Here is a 22,650-nt window from a genome sequence, read left to right as displayed (position 1 = left end):
CCTCCTTCTTCCAGTCTCCTTCTTTCTCATTTCACCACCTTATAAGAGATAGAGGTTGAAAGTGTTATTTCCACCCCTAACGTACCAACTTTCCTCTTTTCAGAATGCCAAAAAGTGCACATTGACCAGGCCCAGACTCAACAGGATTAATGTTAAAATTGAGCCTGAATTCACCACTCATTCCACACTCCCACCACTCTCTGTGTGAAGAAATTCCCCCAAAACTTTTCCCCTTTCACCCTTAACCCATGCCCTCTGGTTTGTATTTCACCTACCCTCAGTGGAAAAAAAGCCGATCTGTCTATCCCCCTCATAATTTTACATACTTTTGTCAAATCTCCCCTGATTCTTCTACTCTCCAGTGAATAAAGACCTAACCTGTTTAACCTTTCCAGATAACTCAGTTCTTGAAGTCCCGGCAAAATCCTAGTAAATCTTCTCTGCACTCTTTCAGTCTTAATGATACCTTTCCTGTAGCTCGGTGACCAAAATTGCACACAATCCTCCAAATTAATCCTGTTGAGTCTGGGCCTGGTCAATGTGCACTTTCTGGCATTGAGGAAAGTACAAGGGTACTTAAGTCAGGGGTGGAAATAACACTTTCAACCTCTACCTCTTATAAGCAGAAGATGGTGAAATGAGAAAGCGGGAGAATGTAAGAAGGAGGCTGAAGTTTCAGAATGTCTTCATCTTCAATGGTCTCAGCTCTGCCATTGACACTTCAATGTATGAGCAAAGGTTCGTGCTTAGGAGCTGCACCATGTCTGGGTCTGCAGATAATGAGATTGGACTGGAAAGATGGCCACACACTCTCCTGTTGTCAAGGTGAAATGTAGTGCGCGCGCAGTATTATCTGGGAGATGCTACAGAATATTAGACTTGTGAAACTTGCAATAATAGGAAATATGAGAGAATCTGGTGAGGCATTTGAATGACAGTCCAAGCAATAATAAGTAGGTTAATAATGGCATGTGTGCATTGATTAGTTAGTTGGAGATGCAGTTGTTTGGAAATGATATTTGCAAGTTTACTTGTTGACATTAATTATGCATGCAAAATCATTGAATTGTACAATATAATTGTATGATAATAATAAACTTGAACTTCTTTTCCTTGTCACATTCATAACTTTTGCTTGAACCTCCCATTGACCTCAACGACTGCCTACTTCCATGGCTGGCTTTGCTTTTCCTTGTCACTTATGTTTCTACTTTGACTACCAAGCCCTTCAATGCTGCATCTAGGTGCCACTTGTGCCAAGAACAGCCAAAGATCTGGTTTCAGACATAAATGCTCCTCTTTGAAGTGTGTTGACAGGTATAATCATTCTGAGCAAGCAAACTCTTATGGTAATGTGCGAATTATAACTACCGTATATACCCATGTAATAGTCAATCCCTTTTTAGGCCCCCCAAAAAAATCACGTCTTTTTTATATAACCTGTGTAAAAGTTGACCCTTCCCCCTCCTATTTTTGGCTCCGATCACCTTATTATCTGAGCTCCCGATGCCCTGACTGCAAACCTTCACCTTGGCCACCCACCCATCCCAGCTGTCAACGCCTCGGCTGCCTGCTCACCGGAGTTCCTGATGCCCTGGCCGTAGCTCTCTCCTCGCCCCCACCCATTTGAGCTCCCGATGCCCCAACCGCGGACTCACCCCCGGTCTTAACCACTTAAGCTCCTGATGCCTTGAATGACGCAGGTACTTACCGTGGCCAAAAGAGTGCGACTCGTTAAAAAGTCGACGCCCTTCCCCCCAAATTTGACCCAAAAAAATTATCCAAAAAACTCGACTATTATACGAGTATATATGGTGGTTTTCCAGGTTACAGCTGGCCAAACACCAAGGTCACAATAATAATCAGATAACATGATATTTAATGTATTCATTATTAAATCTTTTAATCACAAAATGATTGTCCTCTGATCATGCACTGTCTGAGAAGAAGCAGAGGAAATGAACCATAGGGAGGGTGCCCACGGCGGCGGACCAGTGAGGGGGCTCTGCAGCTGAGGTACCAGTGCACGCGGTGGGCTGCGAGCGACTCGAGGCGAGGAACCCGCGGGAGCTGTGGGCTGCTGGAGACTGGTGTCGGGAGCCTCACGCCGGGCTGCGGGCTGCTGGAGACTGGCTGGAGGGGGATCAGGTATCGGAACCGGGACACGAGGAGGTGCTGAAAGGTTCCTGACCATGTCAGAGGTTCGGATCTGGAGCTCGGGTTGCCATTGGTTTGGACTGGACTCTTGTGTGGCTGCGGGGATTGCGGGACGCTGGAGGTGAATCTACAGACTCTCAGTGACTCTAGGGGGGGATCTCTTTTGCTTCTCTCTCTTTGACTGTACGAGGCGCTCAGGCAATTCCTGCCGGTGGGGAATCTGTCTAAAAGAATTTCATGTAATAGGAGACTTTATTATAATGATAATAAATTGTATCTTGAAAAATATGGTTCACTTTTACAAACTTCTGCAAAACTTTTACATTTATAAAGCTAAATGTTTATCGGTTCATATCTTCTGTTCCATTATTCAGTGAATTCAGAAGTTGGCATTGACTTTCCACTTCTTTCACTAAGGCATGTATCCCGTTTGATTTTATTTGCTGTTCTGTTTAACTAAATGATACCAAATAGCATTGTTTAATCTGTGTAATTATTTTTTTTTTCCTGCTTGTCATTGCACATTCACCTTTGGAATAAAATGAGATCTGCTTCATTCCTTACCTCAATGTCTTTGAGAGTTAGATGCCATGAGCTATTGCAATTTAAGAACCCAAGTGGCCTGGAATGAAATAAAAATTACATTATTTACTTCTGATAATTCATCAAATCCAGTCCAACAATCTCACTATTACCACTTAATTCGGTAAAATCCATTTAATCAGACTAATACTTCTAATCAAATTGTGTGCCCAGTTTCGCTCAATAGACCATTCCAAGAAAAATCAAAGCCATTGAATTTCTAACTAAGCTATTCCATCCAACTAAGCATTGAAATGCTTGTCACATTATGTTCAAAAAAAGGTTCAGCAGGTTTTTTGAACCAAAATATTTCCTATTTTTGTCTGCTCTTTTCAATATCTCTCACGCCTCAGCTCAAACAGAAATTAAGAATTGGGATTGGTTTTTCTTTTTTAATGGACTAATGCAGGCTATCCCTGAGTCACCAAACATGACCATTTAGAAAACTACTTGCACTGGATGGTCCAATCTCACTCCAGCTAGTACCTCTTTAATCTGGCAACATTGCCGAACCACAGAAAATGCTGGAAAACAGAAATTGACCCCTAAGGGAACCCCTTCGTACACATATCAAAGGTAGAACAAAGATTAAAACAGGAAATAGTACTGTGGGGTGGCACAGCTTGCATAGCGGTTAGCACAACACTTTTTTTCGGTGCCAGCGATCAGGGCCGGGGTTCGAGTCTCGAACTGGCTGTCGGGACTTTGTACTAACAGCGGCACATTCAACCGTGCCAGACCATGGGAGTTGCTGGACCACCGAGTGCCGAATAAGAGAGGTACATTCTGTACATTGGTGGCCGGATGAGCATTAAATGTATGCAATTTAAGATCAAGATTCTTATTAAACTCCTCAAGATATCAGGAACAGGCCGTATCCCTGTTGAAGTTCCACAACTTAGCAGATAGGATCAGAATCCAGTGGCAGGAAATGGAGAGATATAGACCATGTGCAGGCCAATGTGTAGTTGTGGTCAGCACAGACATCATGGGCTGAATCACCTGGTCTGACCTCTACTGCAGGCATTCTCAAAAGGGGCCCTATAGCTGCCTTCCCCCCCTCCTGCTGGAGGCCATAGAACATTTAAGTAAAAGCCTTGTTTTATTTTCACCTTATGTAAACCAAGACTTGACTGCTTCACAGGGAAGGGGGCCCATAAACTTTGAGCAGAGACCTAGGGGGACAGACAGAGCCAAAAAAAAGATTGAGAGTGGCTGGTCTACTGTACTGTGTGTCCTTCTGATTGAGTTTCAGTGAAACAGAAAAGTTTGCATTCGCTGTGATTATAGTCAAAACACAGAGATGCTGGAGGAACTCAGTGGTCTCGCAGCATCCATTGGAGGTAAAGATATATTACTGATGTAAAGATTTATTACTGACGTTTTAGACCAGAGCCCTTCTTCAAGGTATGAGTGACAAAAGACAGGCGTCTGAATTAAAGGCTGGGGAAAGAAAGGGGGTAGAATGGGAGGGGGAGGAGTCCAGACCAACAGACAAAAGGTGTCAATTGGATGTGATAAGAGGAAAGGTGAGAATTGATTTTGGCTCTGTGAAAGGAGACATAGGGAAAAGGGAAGAGAGAGAGAGAGAGAGAGTATGTGAGAAAGTGAGAGAGAGAATGCTAGAGGAAAAGAGATGGGGGAAGAAGATGATGGTTGGGATTGGTTTAATGGAAACCAGAGGTCGATGTTAATGCCATCCGGTTGGAGGGAGCCCAGATGGAAAATGAGGTGGTGTTCCTCCAATTTGCGGGTGGTCTCAGTCTGGCAGTGCATGAGACCATGGACAGACATATCAGCAAGTGAATGGGGTGGGGAATTGAAATGAGTGGCCACTGGGAGATCCACTCTACTACGGCGGACAGAACCGAGGTGTTCAACGAAGTGATCTCTCAGTTGGCATCCAGTTTCTCCGATGTAGAGGAAATCCCTATGGGAGCATTGGATGCAGTAGATGACTCCCGCAGATTCACAAGTGAACTCTTGTTTCACTTGGAAGGATTGTTTGGGGCCCTGAACGGTGATGAGGGAGGACGTGTGGAGCATCTCCTGTGGCCTCAGCAGTAGGTGCCAAGGGGCCGATTGGTAGGGAGGGAGGAATGGACAAGGAGGGAATGGTGCATGCTACATACTCTCTCAGTAGAAAAAGAATACAAACTGTGGAAACGAGGCAGGAAATGATGGGGAGGATTAGGTTGTCCTTCCCTCTTCATCATTTTGTTATTTGTAAAAGAGATGCATATGTCACTGGGGAGTCAAGCATATTCTTTCCTTGAGAATTTTCGTTATATGCTTGGCCAGTTAAGTTACTAGTCAGTGGAGTCTGCAGGAGGATAATGGTTAAGTGAAGGTGGTTGGGCACTCCCTTGTTGGATAATTGTCTCTGCGTGGAACTCATGATTTTTAAAAGCGTGTTTAAATTTAAAGATGTAACAAGGTAACAGGCCCTTCCGTGCTGCCCAAATACACAAATTAACCTACAAAGCCCCAAACATTTTTGAAGGGTGGGAAGAAACTGAAGGACCCGGAGGAAACCCATGCAGACATGGGAAGAATGTACAAACTCCTTATAGACAGCATTGGATGCAAACCTAGGTCACTGGTGCTGTAACAGCATTGCACTAGAGGTTTGAGTCGTAGGCACTTATTGCAGGGAGCTGAAAGGAATTTTTCAGGTTTATTTTCTTCATTTGGATTTCCACCCATCCTGGGATTCTCCCATACTGAGTAGAGTTTCTGTCATCTTCCTTGGGATGATATTCCTCATTCATACTAGATGGATCAATGTGCTTTCTCTCTATCTCAGGGGAGAGAGAGAGGTTTTGGATTGGCTGGGTAAATAGTATATGCTCATGTAATTGTTGAATTTTTGAAACTTTTGACCTTGTAAATGCAGTGCCTGCTTCTTTCAAGGCTTCGGGAGCTGGGATGGCTGGGTCCAGGTGGTAAATCCGCATTTGGGGCGTCAGGAGTTTGGATCCGTGGGCGGCCGGGGCGTCGGGAGTTTGGGCGAATGGGCGACCAAGGCGAGGATCCACGGTCTGGAATTTAGCATGAGCAGGTGGCTGGGGCGACAGGAGTTAGTATGAGCAGGTGGCTGGGGCAAGGGGTGGCTGGGGCAAGGGAATGTTTTGGAGTTAGTATGCACGGTGGCCGGTGCAAGGATCCACGGTCGGGAGCTCAGATGGGTGGGTGGTCGGGGCCAAAAATGGGGAGGGTTGACTTTTACATGGGTCATACAAAAGCACCCGATTTTTGGGCCAAAAAGTAGGGAGTCAACTCTTACACAATAGTTACAATCACACAGTATATACGGTACTTAAATTTACTGCATAAGATTTTAAGTTGAAGCTAATCGAAGGTGCAAACTTTAGTAAATGGCATGCCAATTTTATCATTCTTAAGCAGTGTCTGTCCATAATATTGTTGCAAAAGACAATTCAGGTTATACTGATTCCACAAAATATAACAATGTACTGTATCACTAGACTAATGCTTGTGGTATCCAAATGATGAAGTATGAAACCATTTTTAATTGTGTATGATACTTTGTTCAAATGGTACTTTGATAATGACATGTGAAAATATCTTTTGTGTGTGTTTTAATAACCCTTTAACATTCAGCCAAAAGGCTCCACTTGAACCCAACAAACACAGTTAACAGATAGGCCTTCCGAGTTACCAAAGTCCATGTATAGTCCAGCCATCCACATCATCTGGAATCGTGCAACTTTGTGGCGGAAGAGTCTAAAAAGGGAGGAAGAACTTTAGTTTTGCCTTGCTTCGTAATTTTGATTTTGTAACACAGTTCAATTTTTATCAAAGCTAAATTGACAAATAACTAGAGTGCAGGACACCAGCACACTAATGGTATCATGAAGAAAGCACGTCACTGTCTCTATTTCCTCAGGAGCTTGAGGAGGTTTGGTACGACATCAAAAACCCTGGCAAACTTCTACAGAATGTGCGGTGGAAAGTGTGCTGACCGGCAGCATCAATACCAATACCCCTGAGTGTAAAGCCCTGCAAAAGGTAGTGGACACAGCCCAGCACATCACAGGCAAAATCCTCCCCGCCGAGAACACTGCCGTCGGGAGAGCAGCAGCGATCATCAAGGATCCACACCACACAGGACACGCTCTGTTCTCGCTGCTACCATCAGGAAAAAGGTATCGGTGCTACAAGACTCATACCACCAGGTTCAGGAACAACTGCTACCCCTCCACCATCAGACTCCTCAACCGCAGGATAAAGAGTCTCATGGTCATGTATGTACTCTGGCAATGAATCTGAGATCTGAATCGATAAGAGACTTCAATAGTAACATTGCAATGGAGTGTATGATAGCCCGTGGTCCTCTCACCTCAGAAACAGTTGTAGATTTAGAAAGATTTCTGAAGAATAATGAGTTACCACTGAGTGTTGTTGGATCCTGCATGAGGTTTTTACATCACAGTGGTTGATCATCATCCACAAATCAAATTGAGGAAGGCAGTGTTGATTAAGTACATCTTTGGCAGATTCCATTCAACTAATTTAATTTGTTGGACACAACAGTTGAGAAGATAACAATTATGAATCTTTTATTTTCTGACAAGATATTACTCCCAGTGCTTCTGCCTGTCAGAGTAGATCCTTTCTGATCTCATGGGAAAAGTATTGATTAATGTGGAAATTGCTATAGAATACTGATTCCCCACGTTTCTCATTTGTGTAGAAGGAATGTCTAAAATTCATAAGCATGATGTATTAATAGTTAATCTGCACTTTAAATTCACAGACATTAATCCACTAGCTCAACATTAACTATAGCATTACATTGGTCCCAATCTAAACTTTAAATTTTAAATCTGGACATACAGCACGGTTACAGACCATTTTGTGCCGTCCAATTTACACCCAATTAATGTACACCCCCGGAACGTTTCAAACAGTGGGAGGAACTGGAGCCCGCCCCCCCCCCCCCCCCCCACACCGGTGAAAAACCATGGAGACCTGGGGAGAACGTACACACTCCTTTCAGACAGGTACAAACTCCTTTCAGACAGTGCGGGATTAGGATTCAAACCCCGATCCCGATCGCTGGCGCTGTAACTGCGTTGCACTAACCGCTACGCCAACTGAAACAAATTTTGATGTTTTGTTCCAGTTCAAGCTCTGGTTCTATCTCTCTCCTTCCTGTAATAGACTCCTCATCCCCAATCTAAAGTCATTTGTTTGAATGTTTGAAAAGGCCAAATATTTGCTAATCTGACAACATCTCAAAACTAATTTGCCCTTGAGTTGAACAGGGATCTATTCAGGCCAAATTTCCTCCATAAAGTACCTGAACAAAATGGCTGACTAGGTTAACAGAATATTTTACAATTGGGCCCCAGATTCCAGTCTTTCCATTGATAATTCAATGGGAAATTAAGTTATGTTTTGACATTTTGTTAAATTGTATTACTGCATGGAGAGGCAAAGTTCAGAATATTCGCTGCAGCAGGACTGTCTGTCCATTCTTGGTCCAGGAGAATAAGTTATTCTAGGGACAGAGTTAACTCACAGATTTCCATGTACCCTATGAGAGTGGAAAAAAGTTGCGGTCCAATAAAGGAATACACACCAAGGGTTAATCCCGAAACAAAGCTGTCTTTGATCAAAGTACTATGGCCGCGAGAACACATAAGAGTTGTATCTGTTTTGGGGGGGAAGCGTAATTGCATAGGTGAAGGAGGTGAACTTCAGATCCTCCCGGGGAAGTAAAGTCTAAAGCTCAAAATAAAAGTTTTTTTAAAATTTAAGTTTTATTAAAGCCCCGGAACCTTCCTCTATCGTGGCCGTAGAAGAAGGAAGATGGCAAGAGACAAGAAAATAGTGAGTAAAGATTCACAGAAAATGGAGAAGACGCGGCCTACCTCAACCTTGGAACCTGGGCCTCAAGTTCCAAAGCCTCCGAGGACGACACGTGCGATGACCGCCTATTTGAAGCCAGTAACAGCGCCACCTCTCCAGAGAAGCAAAGAAGATGGCGCTGCATCTGCGCAGATCTCCCCTGAAGAATAACAGAAACGTAGTGCACATGCGCGAAGGTCTATGCCCGCGCATTCTCAGATCGGATGAATTTGACCCTGATTGGAGACTCAACAGCGACTCTGTTAGTGGTGCTATCGGTACTAAGGAACTCCATGCTGGTACTGAGATGCTGTCAGAAATGGGTCGTGATCAGGAAGGCAAGGGAGATCAAGGAGAAACAGATGATGGAGAAGAGGATGTGAAAGAAGAAGAGGAGGCTGAAGGAGGTCCATTGAAGGCTCGAGGTCAAGTCTTAACCACAAAAGATAGTTCTTCAATGATGAAGATGACATTCAGAATATTAAATGTGATGTGAAGGACATTGATGTGCTACAGAAAAATAAAATCAAAGAAAAAAGTTCAAAGGGTGGAATTGGACATGCATATTGACAAAAATGATCCAGATATCTGCAAGGAAAGAATAGGGAGGGTTGAAAGTTTGGGAAAAGAAAGGGTAAAGATGGACATTGGAAAATCAAAGTAGTCGGAGCAATGCTAAGATTGGTAGTCTTAAAGAAGATTTTGAAGGAAATGGAGATCCTGTGGAATTTTTTTCAAAATTGGATTCCTAGAGTTCTGGGAGAAGAAAATTTTCCAAATGGAATTGAGTTGGAGAGAGCTCATGGAGCCTCACAGAGGGAGCCACAGCCAACTCAACCGCCTAGAGCTGTATCAAACCAAGGAGAAAATTTTAAGACTAGCAGTTCAAAAAAGCATAACAGAATATGTGACCTATCATTATTGATGGAAATAAAATCTGTATTTTATGTGGATTTGAGTAAGACAGTGGTGGACAGAAGAAAATAATTCAACTCAGTTAAGGCGATTCTTTGGAAGAAAGGTTATAAGTTCACTTTCAGATATCCAGCTATATTAAAGGTGTACCTGGACAATAGCCAACCTAAGTTTAATTTTGCCTGGGCGAATATAGAACTTAGCAAAATAGGAGAAACAAATCCACAAAACTTTAGTTATAAATGGAATTCAAGATTGTTAACAGCGAATAGAGAAACTCCGATATTGAAACATTTAATCGAGCTTTGGAATAAGGTTTGATAAAGAAATTGAAGGAGGAGGTTTAATGTCTAGAACAGTGGTTCTCAACATTTTCTTTCCACACCAGTACTACTTTAAGTAATCCCTAGGCCATTGCTGCTCTGTGATTAGTAAGGGATTGGTTAAGGTGGGATGTGGGTGGGAAGGGAAGGTTGAGAATCACTGCTCTAGACCCAATTTTGCTTGTGAAAAATTGTCATTGGCCCATTTTCTTTGGAGTTCTGAAACCGTGCACATAACGAGTCAATGAGGGACGATTAAAACAGTGGTTTTCAAATTTTTTCTGTCCACCTACATCCCACCTGAAGCAATTCCTTACTAATCACAGAGCACCTAGGACATAGGGATTACTTACAGTGGGAGGTGAGTGGAAAGAAAAAGGTTGAGAACCACTGGTCTAGAAGAACACCTTTATCTCAAAATAGATTTATTCCATTTTCTATGGAAAATCAATTTTTAAAGATGTGGAAATATCAGGGTACTAAGACGTTTGAAGATTGTTTTGAAGCAGGAAAATTTATTACCTTTGACAGAATGAAAGAAAAGTTTAAGATATCTAGAAAATACAAGTTTTTGTTATTATCATGAACTTTTTGCATGTAAACTTTGGTTTTTTTGAAGATCCCGTTATTGCCAGTAGATACAGAGACAGAATTATTGTGTAATGGAGATACAAAGAAATTTATTTTATCAATGTATAAGCTTTTACAAAAGAAATCTCGAAAAATAGGGAAAAAGATTTGAATAAACAAATGAATGTACGTGATTGGATGGAATTATGTAGAGAAAATATGAGGTATATGTTAGTACAATATAATTTTAATCATCAGTTATATTTGACACCACAAAAGTTAAATAAATTGAACCATGCTTTTTTGGATTTATGTTTTAAGATGTGGGTAGGAAGTAGGTACATTTTTGCATTCTATTTGGCAGCGTCCCAAGACTAAATCGTTTTGGTTGGAAATTTATTAGAAAGAATTATTGGAGTTAAATTTCCTCAGGACCCAATTTTGTTTTTATTGGGTAATATTAAACCCAAATTAAAATTGAATATGTTCCAAGTGAAATTTGTAAAAATTGCTCTGGCAATAGCTAGAAAATGTATTGCAATAACTTGGAAGTCGGAAAGATGGCATGCAGAAATTCCAAGTTGTATTCCACTTGAAAAAAATGAAAAGATAAATATTATATATTTTGCAAAATATGGAGCTCGCTCATATTTACAAAGTGTGGGCATGAATATTTAAATGAAACACCGACATTCCCTTTCTCCTAAAATCGGTCCCCGTATATTATAATAAATCTTACAGTATGGGGTGCTTCTGTTGAGGGTCTCTTATCCTATATCTTTTTTCTCTTTCTTTTTGTAGAGGGTTAGAAAAGGGAGGGAGGGGGATTAATAGGGGATTTTTTAAATGTTTTTCCCTTTTATTTTTATACATATACCACATGTATTTGTAATGGAATTAATATAAAATAATTGAATGCTTTTGTGGTTTTAAAATTTATAATTCTTTTTAAAAAGAGTTTTAACTGTTTCATATGATAAGAGTTCTATCTAGTTTCACCCACTCAATGAAGCAACATGAAACATTTCATGAGCTCATCTCCAAGAAAGAAAGAAGATCTAGTAGGATCCCATGAATTTACATTGGTTTTGGTCAAACATCCAACTAGCTTATTTAGAAATCTCTGAAATTTTCAGCTAAATGCCAGAAGTTTTTTTAAATTAAAAAAAAACCTTAACTTTGTTCTTCGTCAAATCAAACAGTTAGTTTTAAAAAAAAATTTATTGAATATCAAAATCAACTTTGTACACATTATACAGATGTACATCACGCTCCTATTTTCTTTTTTTAAAAACAGTAAAACCAATACACAATGATCACATAAACCCTCAGATACATGCACTGGACCCCCACCCCCTGACCACTGTGGTACCTTTGCCGACAGTATTATTGGTATATTACCGATTGTACTGGTACAACCTTCTCACAGTCATTTACTCCATAAGCACTCATAATTCAGAGAAATAACGCATAAAGGGTTGCCATTTGTGGACAAATTTTCCAGTGCATCTTCTTAGAAAAGTTGGATTTAAAAGCAAAGTAAGGACCTTTGTCCAATGTTCCTTCTTGATTTTAGCTACTGGCAAAACACTGATAGGATTCCAACAAATGGTTTCCCAAGAGTCCTGTACTTTACTAAATCAACCATTTAAGTTTATATTTACAAAAAATGATCAGTGTAACATTTATTTGTAAAATTCTTACCATGCAGAATGATCCTGGCCACAGCTGAGCAAATATCAAACATTTCCATTTGCAGCTTTAAAACAAAGTTCATAAAATAAGAAGCCATGAAATTAGTACTTTCAAACAGTAAAATTGTGGCCTTAGATTTTTCTTAACTCTGGGTGCTGCTGAGCTTGCAGCTGACGTGCAGCAACGTGGCTGGAAGGTAAGGGTCCAAACGGTTGAAGTTGGCTGTAGAGGATTAAGGCTACTCCGGAAACTGGGAGTGCGAGGAAAGATAAACCGACAGGCAGTTAAAGATCCCTCTAGAGCTCCTGAAAAGGGTAGTCAGTGGCTCGGGATGAGGAGAAAGGATTCCACCTGGGAACCCAAGTGAGTGAATGGCATCTAGGAGGTGAGCCCCAGACGCCAGGATTCACTGCTGAACCCTCCGGAGGTGTCGTGGGCCTATCAGTGGAGCACTGAGGAAGGAGGGCGCCCTCTTGATAACCCAGAAGATGTACCACTCACCTGGCTACCCAGCAGAGTCTAGGCAGCAAGTCTCAGGAGTGCAATCTGGATATTAATATCTAGTCCTACATAACAGTTGACCTCTTAAGGTGATTCATGAAAGGGGCCATTTTTATTTTAGTTAGAGCCACGGTTACTTTCCCATTACAAAGTGTTAAGGCAGAATCTTGGGGCTTGTATTTTTGGTTTGATGTTGCACAGAACTATTGCGCATGAGGATTTACCTTCATGACCTAAAATAAATCACTATTTTAACCATGTGGGACGAAGCTGTATAGACCACAAATGTTCCATCTTAAATTCTGTTAGCTAGTTTGAGGACTTTGCCACAGAGCTCCGTGCAGTCTTTTGAGGTGGGAAGGCCTATTACGAAGCTGTATCTCTAAATTTAAAAAAATTACGAGCATGGTTAACTGTGTAATCCCATGATTGAATGTTGCTTATCTCTTATATGGACTTTTAATTTTCTGAGACATTCTGAATGAAAAACACATTCATCGGGAAGCATGCAGACCGCTGGATGAAAAGACCGTCATAAATGAAGCAAATGAAAATTATTGATTGTCTTGGACTAGGTAGCATAGTTTCAGGATAAGGTAGTTTGAGGAGAAGTAATTTCAATAATAGGGCAATGAACCTTTACAGTTCTTGGATTATTAAGAATACTCAAGACTGAGAATGTTAGATTTTGGAAAAAAAAACTCAGGGAATCAAAAGATACGGACATAGTGTTAAAAATATGTAGCTGTTCAGCCATGGTCTTGTAAATGATGAATCCAACACAAAGCCTTTAAATACAAAGAAAACAAACATAATTTATTCACAAATAAAGAGCCTGCTGGTAGAGCAAAAGCTGCCGAAAACAGGATCTCCTGTAGAGAGTGAACCACGAAAGTCTGCGCTCGCTGTGATTGTAGTTAAAAACACAGAAATGCTGGAGGAACTCAGCAGGTCCTACAGCGTCCATAGGAGGTAAAGATATATTACCAATATTTTGGACCTGAGCCCCTCAAAATTCAACTGTCTAAGCTGTGAAAATATCTCATCATAGATGCCTGCTGAGTCTTTCCAGAATTCTGTGTTTTTTGTTTCACATTTCCAGTTTTCTGCTTTCTGAACACAATGTGAAAGGCTACACTGCAAGAAAGAGGTCCTGAAATAGAGGATTCTACATTATTTTTAGGCACTTGATTTATGGCAACAGCTTCAGCAGACAATAATGTACCAAACCTACCTGTCGTACAAATCAGTCCGTATTCTTGTCGAGCCTGACAGACCATAAAGCATGGCCAAACATATTGCAGTGTACAAGGACCTAACTGAACCACAGGCACTGATCCCCTGTGAAAATATAGAAATATCAATGAATTATACTGTTGGGAATCGTTTAAAGACATGCTAAATCTCGGTGGGAAAATTAACAAAAAATATGAAACTATTGAGATGGTAGATTGAGAGGATTAAAAATTTGTGCCATGTAATATAAATATTTTGGCTCAGACCTGCACCTGAATTTTTTGAGAACTTTCACAAAAATTGCATTTGTCAAGTTTATTGTCAACCAACTGCACAAGAACAACTTGACGAAACAGTGTTCTTCGGTGCCAAAACACACAGACACACATCTAGTCATAACCACCAACACAGACAAACAATACATATGCAGGACAAGTATTCCCTCCATACAAATAAATAAGTAAATAAACAGATGTTATTTCATGAATATGAGAGCCTCATGTAGTCGTTCAGCATTCTCACTTGCTGTGGGAAGAAGAATTTGAACACAGATTAATTTTAATACTGTTACCATTAATTTCTTATTTTTTCCAATTTGGTCTTTCTTCTCAAACTTTTAATCAAATCTTTCTCCACACTTTTACATCTGTTCCTTTTTTTTTCTTTGGCTTGGCTTCGCGGACAAAGATTTATAGAGGGGGTAAATATCCACGTCAGCTGCAGGCTCGTTTGTGGCTGACAAGTCCGATGTGGGACGGGCAGACACAGTTGCAGCGGTTGCAGGGGAAAATTGGTGGGTTGGGGTTGGGTGTTGGGTTTTTCCTCCTTTGTCTTTTGTCAGTGAGGTGGGCTCTGCGGTCTTCTTCAAAGGAGGTTGCTGCCCGCCGAACTGTGAGGCGCCAAGATGCACGGTTTGAGGCGATATCAGCCCACTGGCAGTGGTCAATGTGGCAGGCACCAAGAGATTTCTTTAGGCAGTCCTTGTACCTCTTCTTTGGTGCACCTCTGTCACAGTAGCCAGTGGAGAGCTCGCCATATAACACGATCTTGGGAAGGCGATGGTCCTCTATTCTGGAGACGTGACCCACCCAACGCAACTGGATCTTCAGCAGCGTGGACTCGATGCTGTCGGCCTCTGCCATCTCGAGTACTTCAGTGTTAGGGATGAAGGCGCTCCAATGAATGTTGAGGATGGAGCGGAGACAACGCTGGTGGAAGCGTTCTGGGAGCCGTAGGTGATGCCGGTAGAGGACCCATGATTCGGAGCTGAACAGGAGTGTGGGTATGACAACGGCTCTGTATACGCTTATCTTTGTGAGGTTTTTCAGTTGGTTGTTTTTCCAAACTCTTTTGTGTAGTCTTCCAAAGGCACTATTTGCCTTGGCGAGTCTGTTGTCTATCTCGTTGTCGATCCTTGCATCTGATGAAATGGTGCAGCCGTGATAGGTAAACTGGTTGACCGTTTTTAGTTTTGTGTGCCTGATGGAGATGTGGGGGGGCTGGTAGTCATGGTGGGGAGCTGACTGACGGAGGACTTCCGTTTTCTTCAGGCTGACTTCCAGGCCAAACATTTTGGCAGTTTCCGCAAAGCAGGACGTCAAGCGCTGAAGAGCTGGCTCTGAATGGGCAACTAAAGCGGCATCGTCTGCAAAGAGTAGTTCACGGACAAGTTTCTCTTGTGTCTTGGTGTGAGCTTGCAGGCGCCTCAGATTGAAGAGACTGCCATCCGTGCGGTACCAGATGTAAACAGCATCTTCATTGTTGAGGTCTTTCATGGCTTGGTTCAGCATCATGCTGAAGAAGATTGAAAAGAGGGTTGGTGCGAGAACACAGCCTTGCTTCACGCCATTGTTAATGGAGAAGGGTTCAGAGAGCTCACTGCTGTATCTGACCCAACCTTGTTGGTTTTCGTGCAGTTGGATAACCATGTTGAGGAACTTTGGGGGGCATCCGATGCGCTCTAGTATTTGCCAAAGCCCTTTCCTGCTCACGGTGTCGAAGGCTTTGGTGAGGTCAACAAAGGTGATGTAGAGTCCTTTGTTTTGTTCTCTGCACTTTTCTTGAAGCTGTCTGAGGGCAAAGACCATGTCAGTAGTTCCTCTGTTTGCGCGAAAGCTGAACTGTGATTCTGGGAGAATATTCTCGGCGACACTAGGTATTATTCTATTTAGGAGAATCCTAGCGAAGATTTTGCCTGCAATGGAGAGCAGTGTGATTCCCCTGCAGTTTGAGCAGTCTGATTTCTCGCCTTTGTTTTTGTACAGGGTGATGATGATGGCATCACAAAGATCCTGAGGCAGTTTTCCTTGGTCCCAACAAAGCTTGAAAAACTCATGCAGTTTGACATGCAGAGTTTTGCCGCCAGCCTTCCAGACCTCTGGGGGGATTCCATCCATACCTGCTGCCTTGCCCCTTTTCAGTTGTTCAATTGCCTTATATGTCTCATCCTGGGTGAGGACCTCATCCAGCTCTAACCTTAGGGGCTGTTGAGGGAGCTGGAGCAGGGTGGAATCTTGGACTGAGCGGTTGGCACTGAAAAGAGATTGGAAGTGTTCTGACCATCGGTTGAGGATGGAGATCTTGTCGCTGAGGAGGACTTTGCCATCTGAGCTGCCCAGCGGGCTTTGGACTTGGGGTGAGGGGCCGTACACAGCCTTTAGAGCCTCATAGAAACCCCTGAAGTCGTCAATGTCCGCGCTGAGCTGGGTTCGCTTGGGGAGGCTATTCCACCACTCATTTTGGATCTCCCGGAGTTTGCGCTGAAGATGGCTGCATGCGCGACGGAAGGCTTGTTTCTTCTCTGGACAGGACGGCTTTGTAAGGTGAGCCTGGTGGGCAGCTCGCTTCTTTGCCAGCAGCTCCTGGATTTCCTGGCTGTTATCGTCGAACCAGTCCTTGTTTTTCCTGGAGGAGAAGCCCAGTACCTCTTCAGTGGATTGCAGTATGGTAGTCTTCAGCTGATCCCAGAGGGTTTCAGGGGACGAGTCCGTGAGGCGGACTGCATCGTCGAGCTTTGCTTTGAGGTTTGCCTGGTAGTTTCCTCTCACTTCGTCTGACTGCAGGTTTCCAACATTGAACCTCTTTCTGGGGGCTTTACTGTTCCTGGGCTTTGGCTTGAAGTGAAGGTTGAGCTTGCAGCGAACCAGCCGGTGGTCAGTGTGGCATTCCGCGCTGGGCATGACCCTGGTGTGGAGCACATCTCGTTTGTCTCTTTCTCGCACCAGGAACATGAATTCACTCTCCATTAACCCCCTCTCAGTGATTGAATTTCGTACTGAGTAAAATCTTCTCTTGTTCTCCTCAGTGCAAGAGACCATGCTGCCCACGCTGTTATCCTGGCTGACCGACAAGCAAAGGATGCTGCGGACATTTGATGAGGTGAAAGTTACTGGAAATAATGCAATGTGAGATGCTCACCCCTTGAATAATTTAAAATGAACCACAGAAGGTAGGGGCAAGAGCCTGCCATTCAACACTTCTAGCTTGCTTTGCTATTCAAAATGATCATGTCTGACCATCCACATTCAGGACACTGTTCCTTCTCTCTCCTTGCATCCCTGATCTTCTGGCCCTAATCATTATGTATATAATTAGTGTTGTGTTTGAGAAAGAATTCTACCAGTTCACCACCCCCTTATCCTGCTCACCTCTGTCATCGGGAATATCCTTCTGACCTTTATTCTGCCCTGTTCGAACTTTGTAGGTTTATGTAAGATCTGAACTCTGGTGATTACACCTGATGACGAAGATTTTGTTTCCTCAACACATTTGGGCGTATTTTATGGATTTTGGGCTGCTGTTCATGAACATCGCCTTAAAATTTCCTACTGCGTACTGTTTTTTAGATATTACATGTTTTTGTGATGTCCTGTCATATTTTCAGTCGACTTCAACCAGACAAAACCACAAAGTGCAGCATGTAATTGAAAATTCATTCTCTGCATTCGCCCTTGGATGTCTTCCCCGCTGATCTTGGTGTCGTCAGTGACGAACACGGTGAAAGGTGTCACTAGGACATTACGACCATGGAAAAGCGGTATCAGGGCAATTGGAATCCATCAGTGCCGGCCGACTATTGTTGGACACTGACACGAGAGGCATCTGATGCTGAGAACAAACGAAAATCAGTGGCAAAACATTTTTAGTTGAGTTGAACTAACGCAATGAGTCAGCATGATTATGCGATTAAACGTACTAAATTCAATAAATGTTAATTTAATGTTTCTCTAGCCTCCTGTGTGATACAGCAAATCTGAAATTATCTGTGTTCAGCTTGAAGTTGTCTGTCATAATCCCCAATTTTCTTTCAGGAATGAAATCTTTATTAACTAAAAGACTGGAGCAGATCACAAGTAGGTCGACCAGTCCAGAATGACCTGGTCTGGCTAGGAGCAATCCTTTAAGACCTGCCAGCAGGTGTGGCTACACTCTCAGCCAATCACAGTCATCCTACACGACCATCTGTACATATACACATTGGTGATAGAATCTGGAATATCACACGCCCCAGAACAATGGTGGTTTTGGTGCCCGATGCACTTATCCCATGGTCGTTGTACAAGATGAATAATCGTGCTGGGACTGCTATATCTCACAGTTTCAGGAACTTTGTTAACCAGAAAATGTTTCTAAATGACGGCATTAACTCTTAAATACTCTTGAATTGTATTCCCTATGCCACCGGTGCTCTGTGATTAGTAAGAGATTGCCTAAGATGGGAAGTGGGTGGACAAAAAAAGGTTGAAAACCACTGTTTTAATCATCCCTAATGGACTCGTTATGTGCACGGTTTCATAACTCTTAAGGAAATGGCCCAATGACACTTGTTCTCAAGCAAAATATTTGGGTCTAGAGCAGTGCTTCTCAACTTTCCCCTTCCCACTTGCGTACCACCTTAAGCAATCTCTTACTAATCACAGAGCCCCCATGGCATAGGGAATACTTAAAGTGGTATGTGAGTGGAAAGAAAAAGTTGACCTAAAGGGAACTTGATAGCAGAATATTAGATCATGATGTCAGATCCAGTCTTTCTGGCTGCTTTTCTAATATCTTTCCAAATGAAGAGATGGAGTCAAAGTCAAATTTATTATCTGATTGCATGCAAGGCAACCCTGAGATTCTTTTCCCTGTGGGCCAGGTAGAATATCTACTGAGCAGTAATGCAAATTGTACACAAGTAAAAAATGCATGTACAAAAGAGAGAAATATAAATAAAGAAAGAATTATAAACAAACTCACTGTGCCATAAATATTCAGTAATACATGATGTGCAAAGTCGAGGAGTATCACATCCATTTGTTTTGTTCTTGCATTCTCCCACACCCAAGCTCATGGACTGAAGTTTGCAGTGTTACAATACATGATTTTTTTCCCACATAGTTTAGTGAAACAAATCTCATTGCTCACTTCCAGTTGGGTTCACTGGGTTATATGGTGTAAACCAAAGACTTTTCTCTTTCACAAGCAGCGAGTTTTTTTTCTTTGCATCTCTTTGAGTGGGGTGAAATCTAATCACACTGCTTGATCAATTTCTAAAATAGGAATAAAAGCATTCGATATGTCTTTGTACGTCTGATTGTACAAGTATAACCCGATGAAACTGTGTTCTCAGTACAAAAACATGCAGACAAATGATACACATACAGGACGTAGATACATATAAATAAATATCATTAAATAAATAGGAGAGACACGGAGGGTTTGTATGAGCAGTTCCTTTGGTCATTCAGCGTTCTCGCTGCCCGTGGGAAGAAGCTGATCCTCAGCCTGGTGGTGCTGGCTCTGATCCTCCCGACGGGTGTAGATGTTTGTACCAAACATCAAGATTTTTGCGAAGACTCGCTTTGAGAAACTTTTGAGCAGTGATAGAAGCAAATCTTAGGCACTTGGGGTGGGCTTTTTATAAAATACATTTAATATCTACAGTTCAAAATAAATTAATCCCAGATTAAATCTCAAAACGCCCTAGCATTGACAATAACTGCCCTCTTCTGCACACTGATTTGTTAGCAGACTAGCAACTTTTAAACTACAATTATCCACTACTTCCCCGATTTTAATTAAATGACAAATTCACATTTTCACTTCCAATTATGAATTTTATTGGTCATACCCCTCAAATTTTGTTTCATTTATTTCGTGGAATATCGCATGGATCGCATGTACAATTTTCTGAGATGAGCACCTGAATATTTGGGCTCCTCACAGGTTATGCATTTCCAAATGTCTGCCTTGGGAATTAAATTAAATTAAATTAAACTGTTTCAATAAAACACACATGCAGTAGTTGATGGGAAGCAGTGTAAAGCACATTATCCTGGCATCAACCAAACAACTTGCACACAGAAGGACCACTTACCGATTGACTGCGGATTAGTGCTGCCATAGGGAGCCCTATCGTGACTTAAGATGAACAAAACTAAATCTGTTTGGATCGACTGACAAGTTACAGACGAGCGGTAACAGAAAGAGGAAGCCATCTATTTTGATACATAGCCTGGGGATTTACACCAGGAACAGAAAACAAATTTGCAGAACTTACTTCATCAAATGAAACACAGTCAGAGAGAGAAAAACACAAAAGCTTCAGCTGCTGGAATCTCGAGCAAAGTATTGCTGAGGGCAATTGATGGCAGCCATCAGGAAAGAGGTGTAGGGGCCACAAGGCTCGCACCACCAGGTTCAGGAACAGATGCTACCCCTCCACCATCAGATCCCTCAACGACAAACTCAATCAGGGACTCATTTCCAGACTCTCTGCACATTATTTATTATTGAATAATTATTTTATCTATTGCACTGTTGGATTGTTTTGCTCTTCTTTCTTTCTTTATCTCTCTCTCTTTTGTATACGTATCTTTTCTTGAGTGGGGGTGTGAGGGAGAACCTCTTCACACAGAGCAGTGGGATGTGGGCAGCACTCTCAAGGCTAGCATTCATTGTCTGCCAGCTGAGGCGGTGAATGCGGGCTCAATCTTAACATTTAAGAATTTGGACAGGTACATGGTTGGGAGCGGTATGGTCAGTGGGACAAGAGAGACACAGACTCCGGCACAGACTAGAAGGGCCAAAGGGCCTGCTTCTGTTCTATGGTACTAAGGATTAAAAGCCTCCTGATCCTTTTTTGTCAGAAGTAGATACAGTTGCAGGTGATTCATTCTGGTCTTTGAGTCAAGGATAACGAGCAAAATCATCAGTTGAACTTCAAGCAGCTCTGGGGCAATTCTCCCCATTCAGAAATGTGACCGAGCTCCATGTTTCTTTCTTGTTAAATTCTAACTCAGTGTTAAAGGCGGGCTCAATTGTTAACATTTAAAAAGAACTTAGGCAGGCACATGGATGGGAGAGGTATGAGGGCTACGGACTAGGTGCAGGTCAGCGGGTCTACGCAAAACAAAATGGTTGGGCACAGACTAGAAGGGCTGAAGGGGCCTGATTCTGTGCTGTCATGTTCTATGGTTCTGCAGTTTTTTTTGCATCACCAAAAAGAAATCCTGCCTGGCCCACAGGAAAAAGAATCTCAAGGTTGTATTTAAAAACACAAAGCTGGGGAAACTCAGCAGGTCAAACAGTGCAGTTTATACAGCAATGAAAAAGATACATAACCAACGTTTCAGACTTGAGCCCTTCATCAAGGTATGAATCTTTATCGTTGTTCGATAATGTGCCCGTTTGACCTGCTGAGTTTCTCCAGCATTGTGTTTTTATTTCAACCACAGTGTCTGTAAACTTTACTCAGGGTTGTATGTGATGTCATGTATGTTCTGTCGACTAATTCAGTTCCAACCAAGAATATTTACAATGATCCTTTGCGCAGGTGTATTTCAGGTGCTACGTGTTTGGTCAGGGAGGATCTCAAAAGGCAGTCGATCTACAGCATTTCTCTGCCCTGTCCACCACTGTCTCATCATTGATTCAGGTGCCAATGCAGTTGGGCATGGGCCATCACGTCTCTCCATCCGTTGCAATCTCTGACCCTCTGAATAGTCATTGCCTTGCCTCCCCTTCTTCGATGAAGGCTCCATCTTTGAGCTGAGACCGTAGTTGACGTTGAGTTCCTGACTAAACAAATGAAAAATACTGACGTGGTTTCCCGTTATCTTCTTCAGTTGCAGTGTCCTTACTGGACGGGGTCACCCTGGCCACTGAGCTGCAGATTCACCTGCCCAGCGTTTTTAGTTTAACAACCGTAAATTCCAATCTGTAGAATCTGCTTGTAAAAACCATCCACCATCTGCAATCCGTGGCTTAACGTGACCTTGATTGGGAGGTTAAACCGGTCCCTCACCTTGCCCAAGGATGACCTATAGGCTATCGGACAGAGGAGCGCCTTACCACCTCCAACATTGACATCTCTGTCTCACCAACTCCAGCAAAGAAAGACAGACAATGAATGCTAGCCTTGAGAGTGCTGCCCACATCCTTAAATATCAACAACAGAATGAAGGCGATGATTATACCTGCACAGGCGTGTAGGTTGATGCTTTAGTAAAAGCCAAATCTTTCTCCATGGTGATTGGTGACCAATAATTAGGCAGCTGATGCCTTGCAGTTCTTCTGACACCAGTTCCCCATAGTCTTGCTGCAATTAGCTATCCAATTAGCCTGAAGCAATTGATCAAAACCAGTGCAACAATTTGGCATGGAAAGGACTGGGAATGGGTTCATAAAAGCTCGCCACGTTGCTTGGAATAGGTGAAGAAAGTAAAGTCCGATGGAAGAGAAAAACACTGGGGCCTCATTTTTGTGAGGGGCGCTGGACAAAGTGACGACTCTCTGTCTGCCTTATAGTAGA

The 22,650-nt window shown here is 42.4% G+C and overlaps 1 protein-coding gene across 3 annotated transcripts in view; it reads right to left on the bottom strand.

The window, feature by feature from the left end:
- rnaset2l (ribonuclease T2, like) overlaps positions 1 to 20,301 on the bottom strand; it is a 36,515-nt gene extending 16,214 nt beyond the window's left edge. For 2 of the 3 annotated variants that reach the window (XM_069909672.1, XM_069909674.1), the window contains exons 1-6: positions 20,215 to 20,260; positions 19,095 to 19,387; positions 13,855 to 13,961; positions 12,129 to 12,183; positions 6,422 to 6,486; positions 2,722 to 2,779 (exon numbers count right to left, since the gene is read on the bottom strand). In XM_069909672.1, the coding sequence (XP_069765773.1) occupies positions 2,722 to 2,779; positions 6,422 to 6,486; positions 12,129 to 12,183; positions 13,855 to 13,961; positions 19,095 to 19,151 (342 nt within the window). In that variant the 5' untranslated portion in view covers positions 19,152 to 19,387; positions 20,215 to 20,260. Of the gene's footprint in view, positions 1 to 2,721; positions 2,780 to 6,421; positions 6,487 to 12,128; positions 12,184 to 13,854; positions 13,962 to 19,094; positions 19,388 to 20,214 lie in introns of all 3 variants that reach the window. The other variant, XM_069909673.1, reaches the window with a different exon arrangement.
- Between the last annotated feature and the right edge of the window lie 2,349 nt (positions 20,302 to 22,650).

The sequence above is a fragment of the Narcine bancroftii genome, chromosome 13, assembly GCF_036971445.1.
Source record: "Narcine bancroftii isolate sNarBan1 chromosome 13, sNarBan1.hap1, whole genome shotgun sequence".
In the NCBI taxonomy this organism is placed as follows: domain Eukaryota; kingdom Metazoa; phylum Chordata; class Chondrichthyes; order Torpediniformes; family Narcinidae; genus Narcine; species Narcine bancroftii.
The sequence above is the reverse complement of the archived record's forward strand: the minus strand, read 5'-3'. Positions and strand labels throughout refer to the sequence as shown.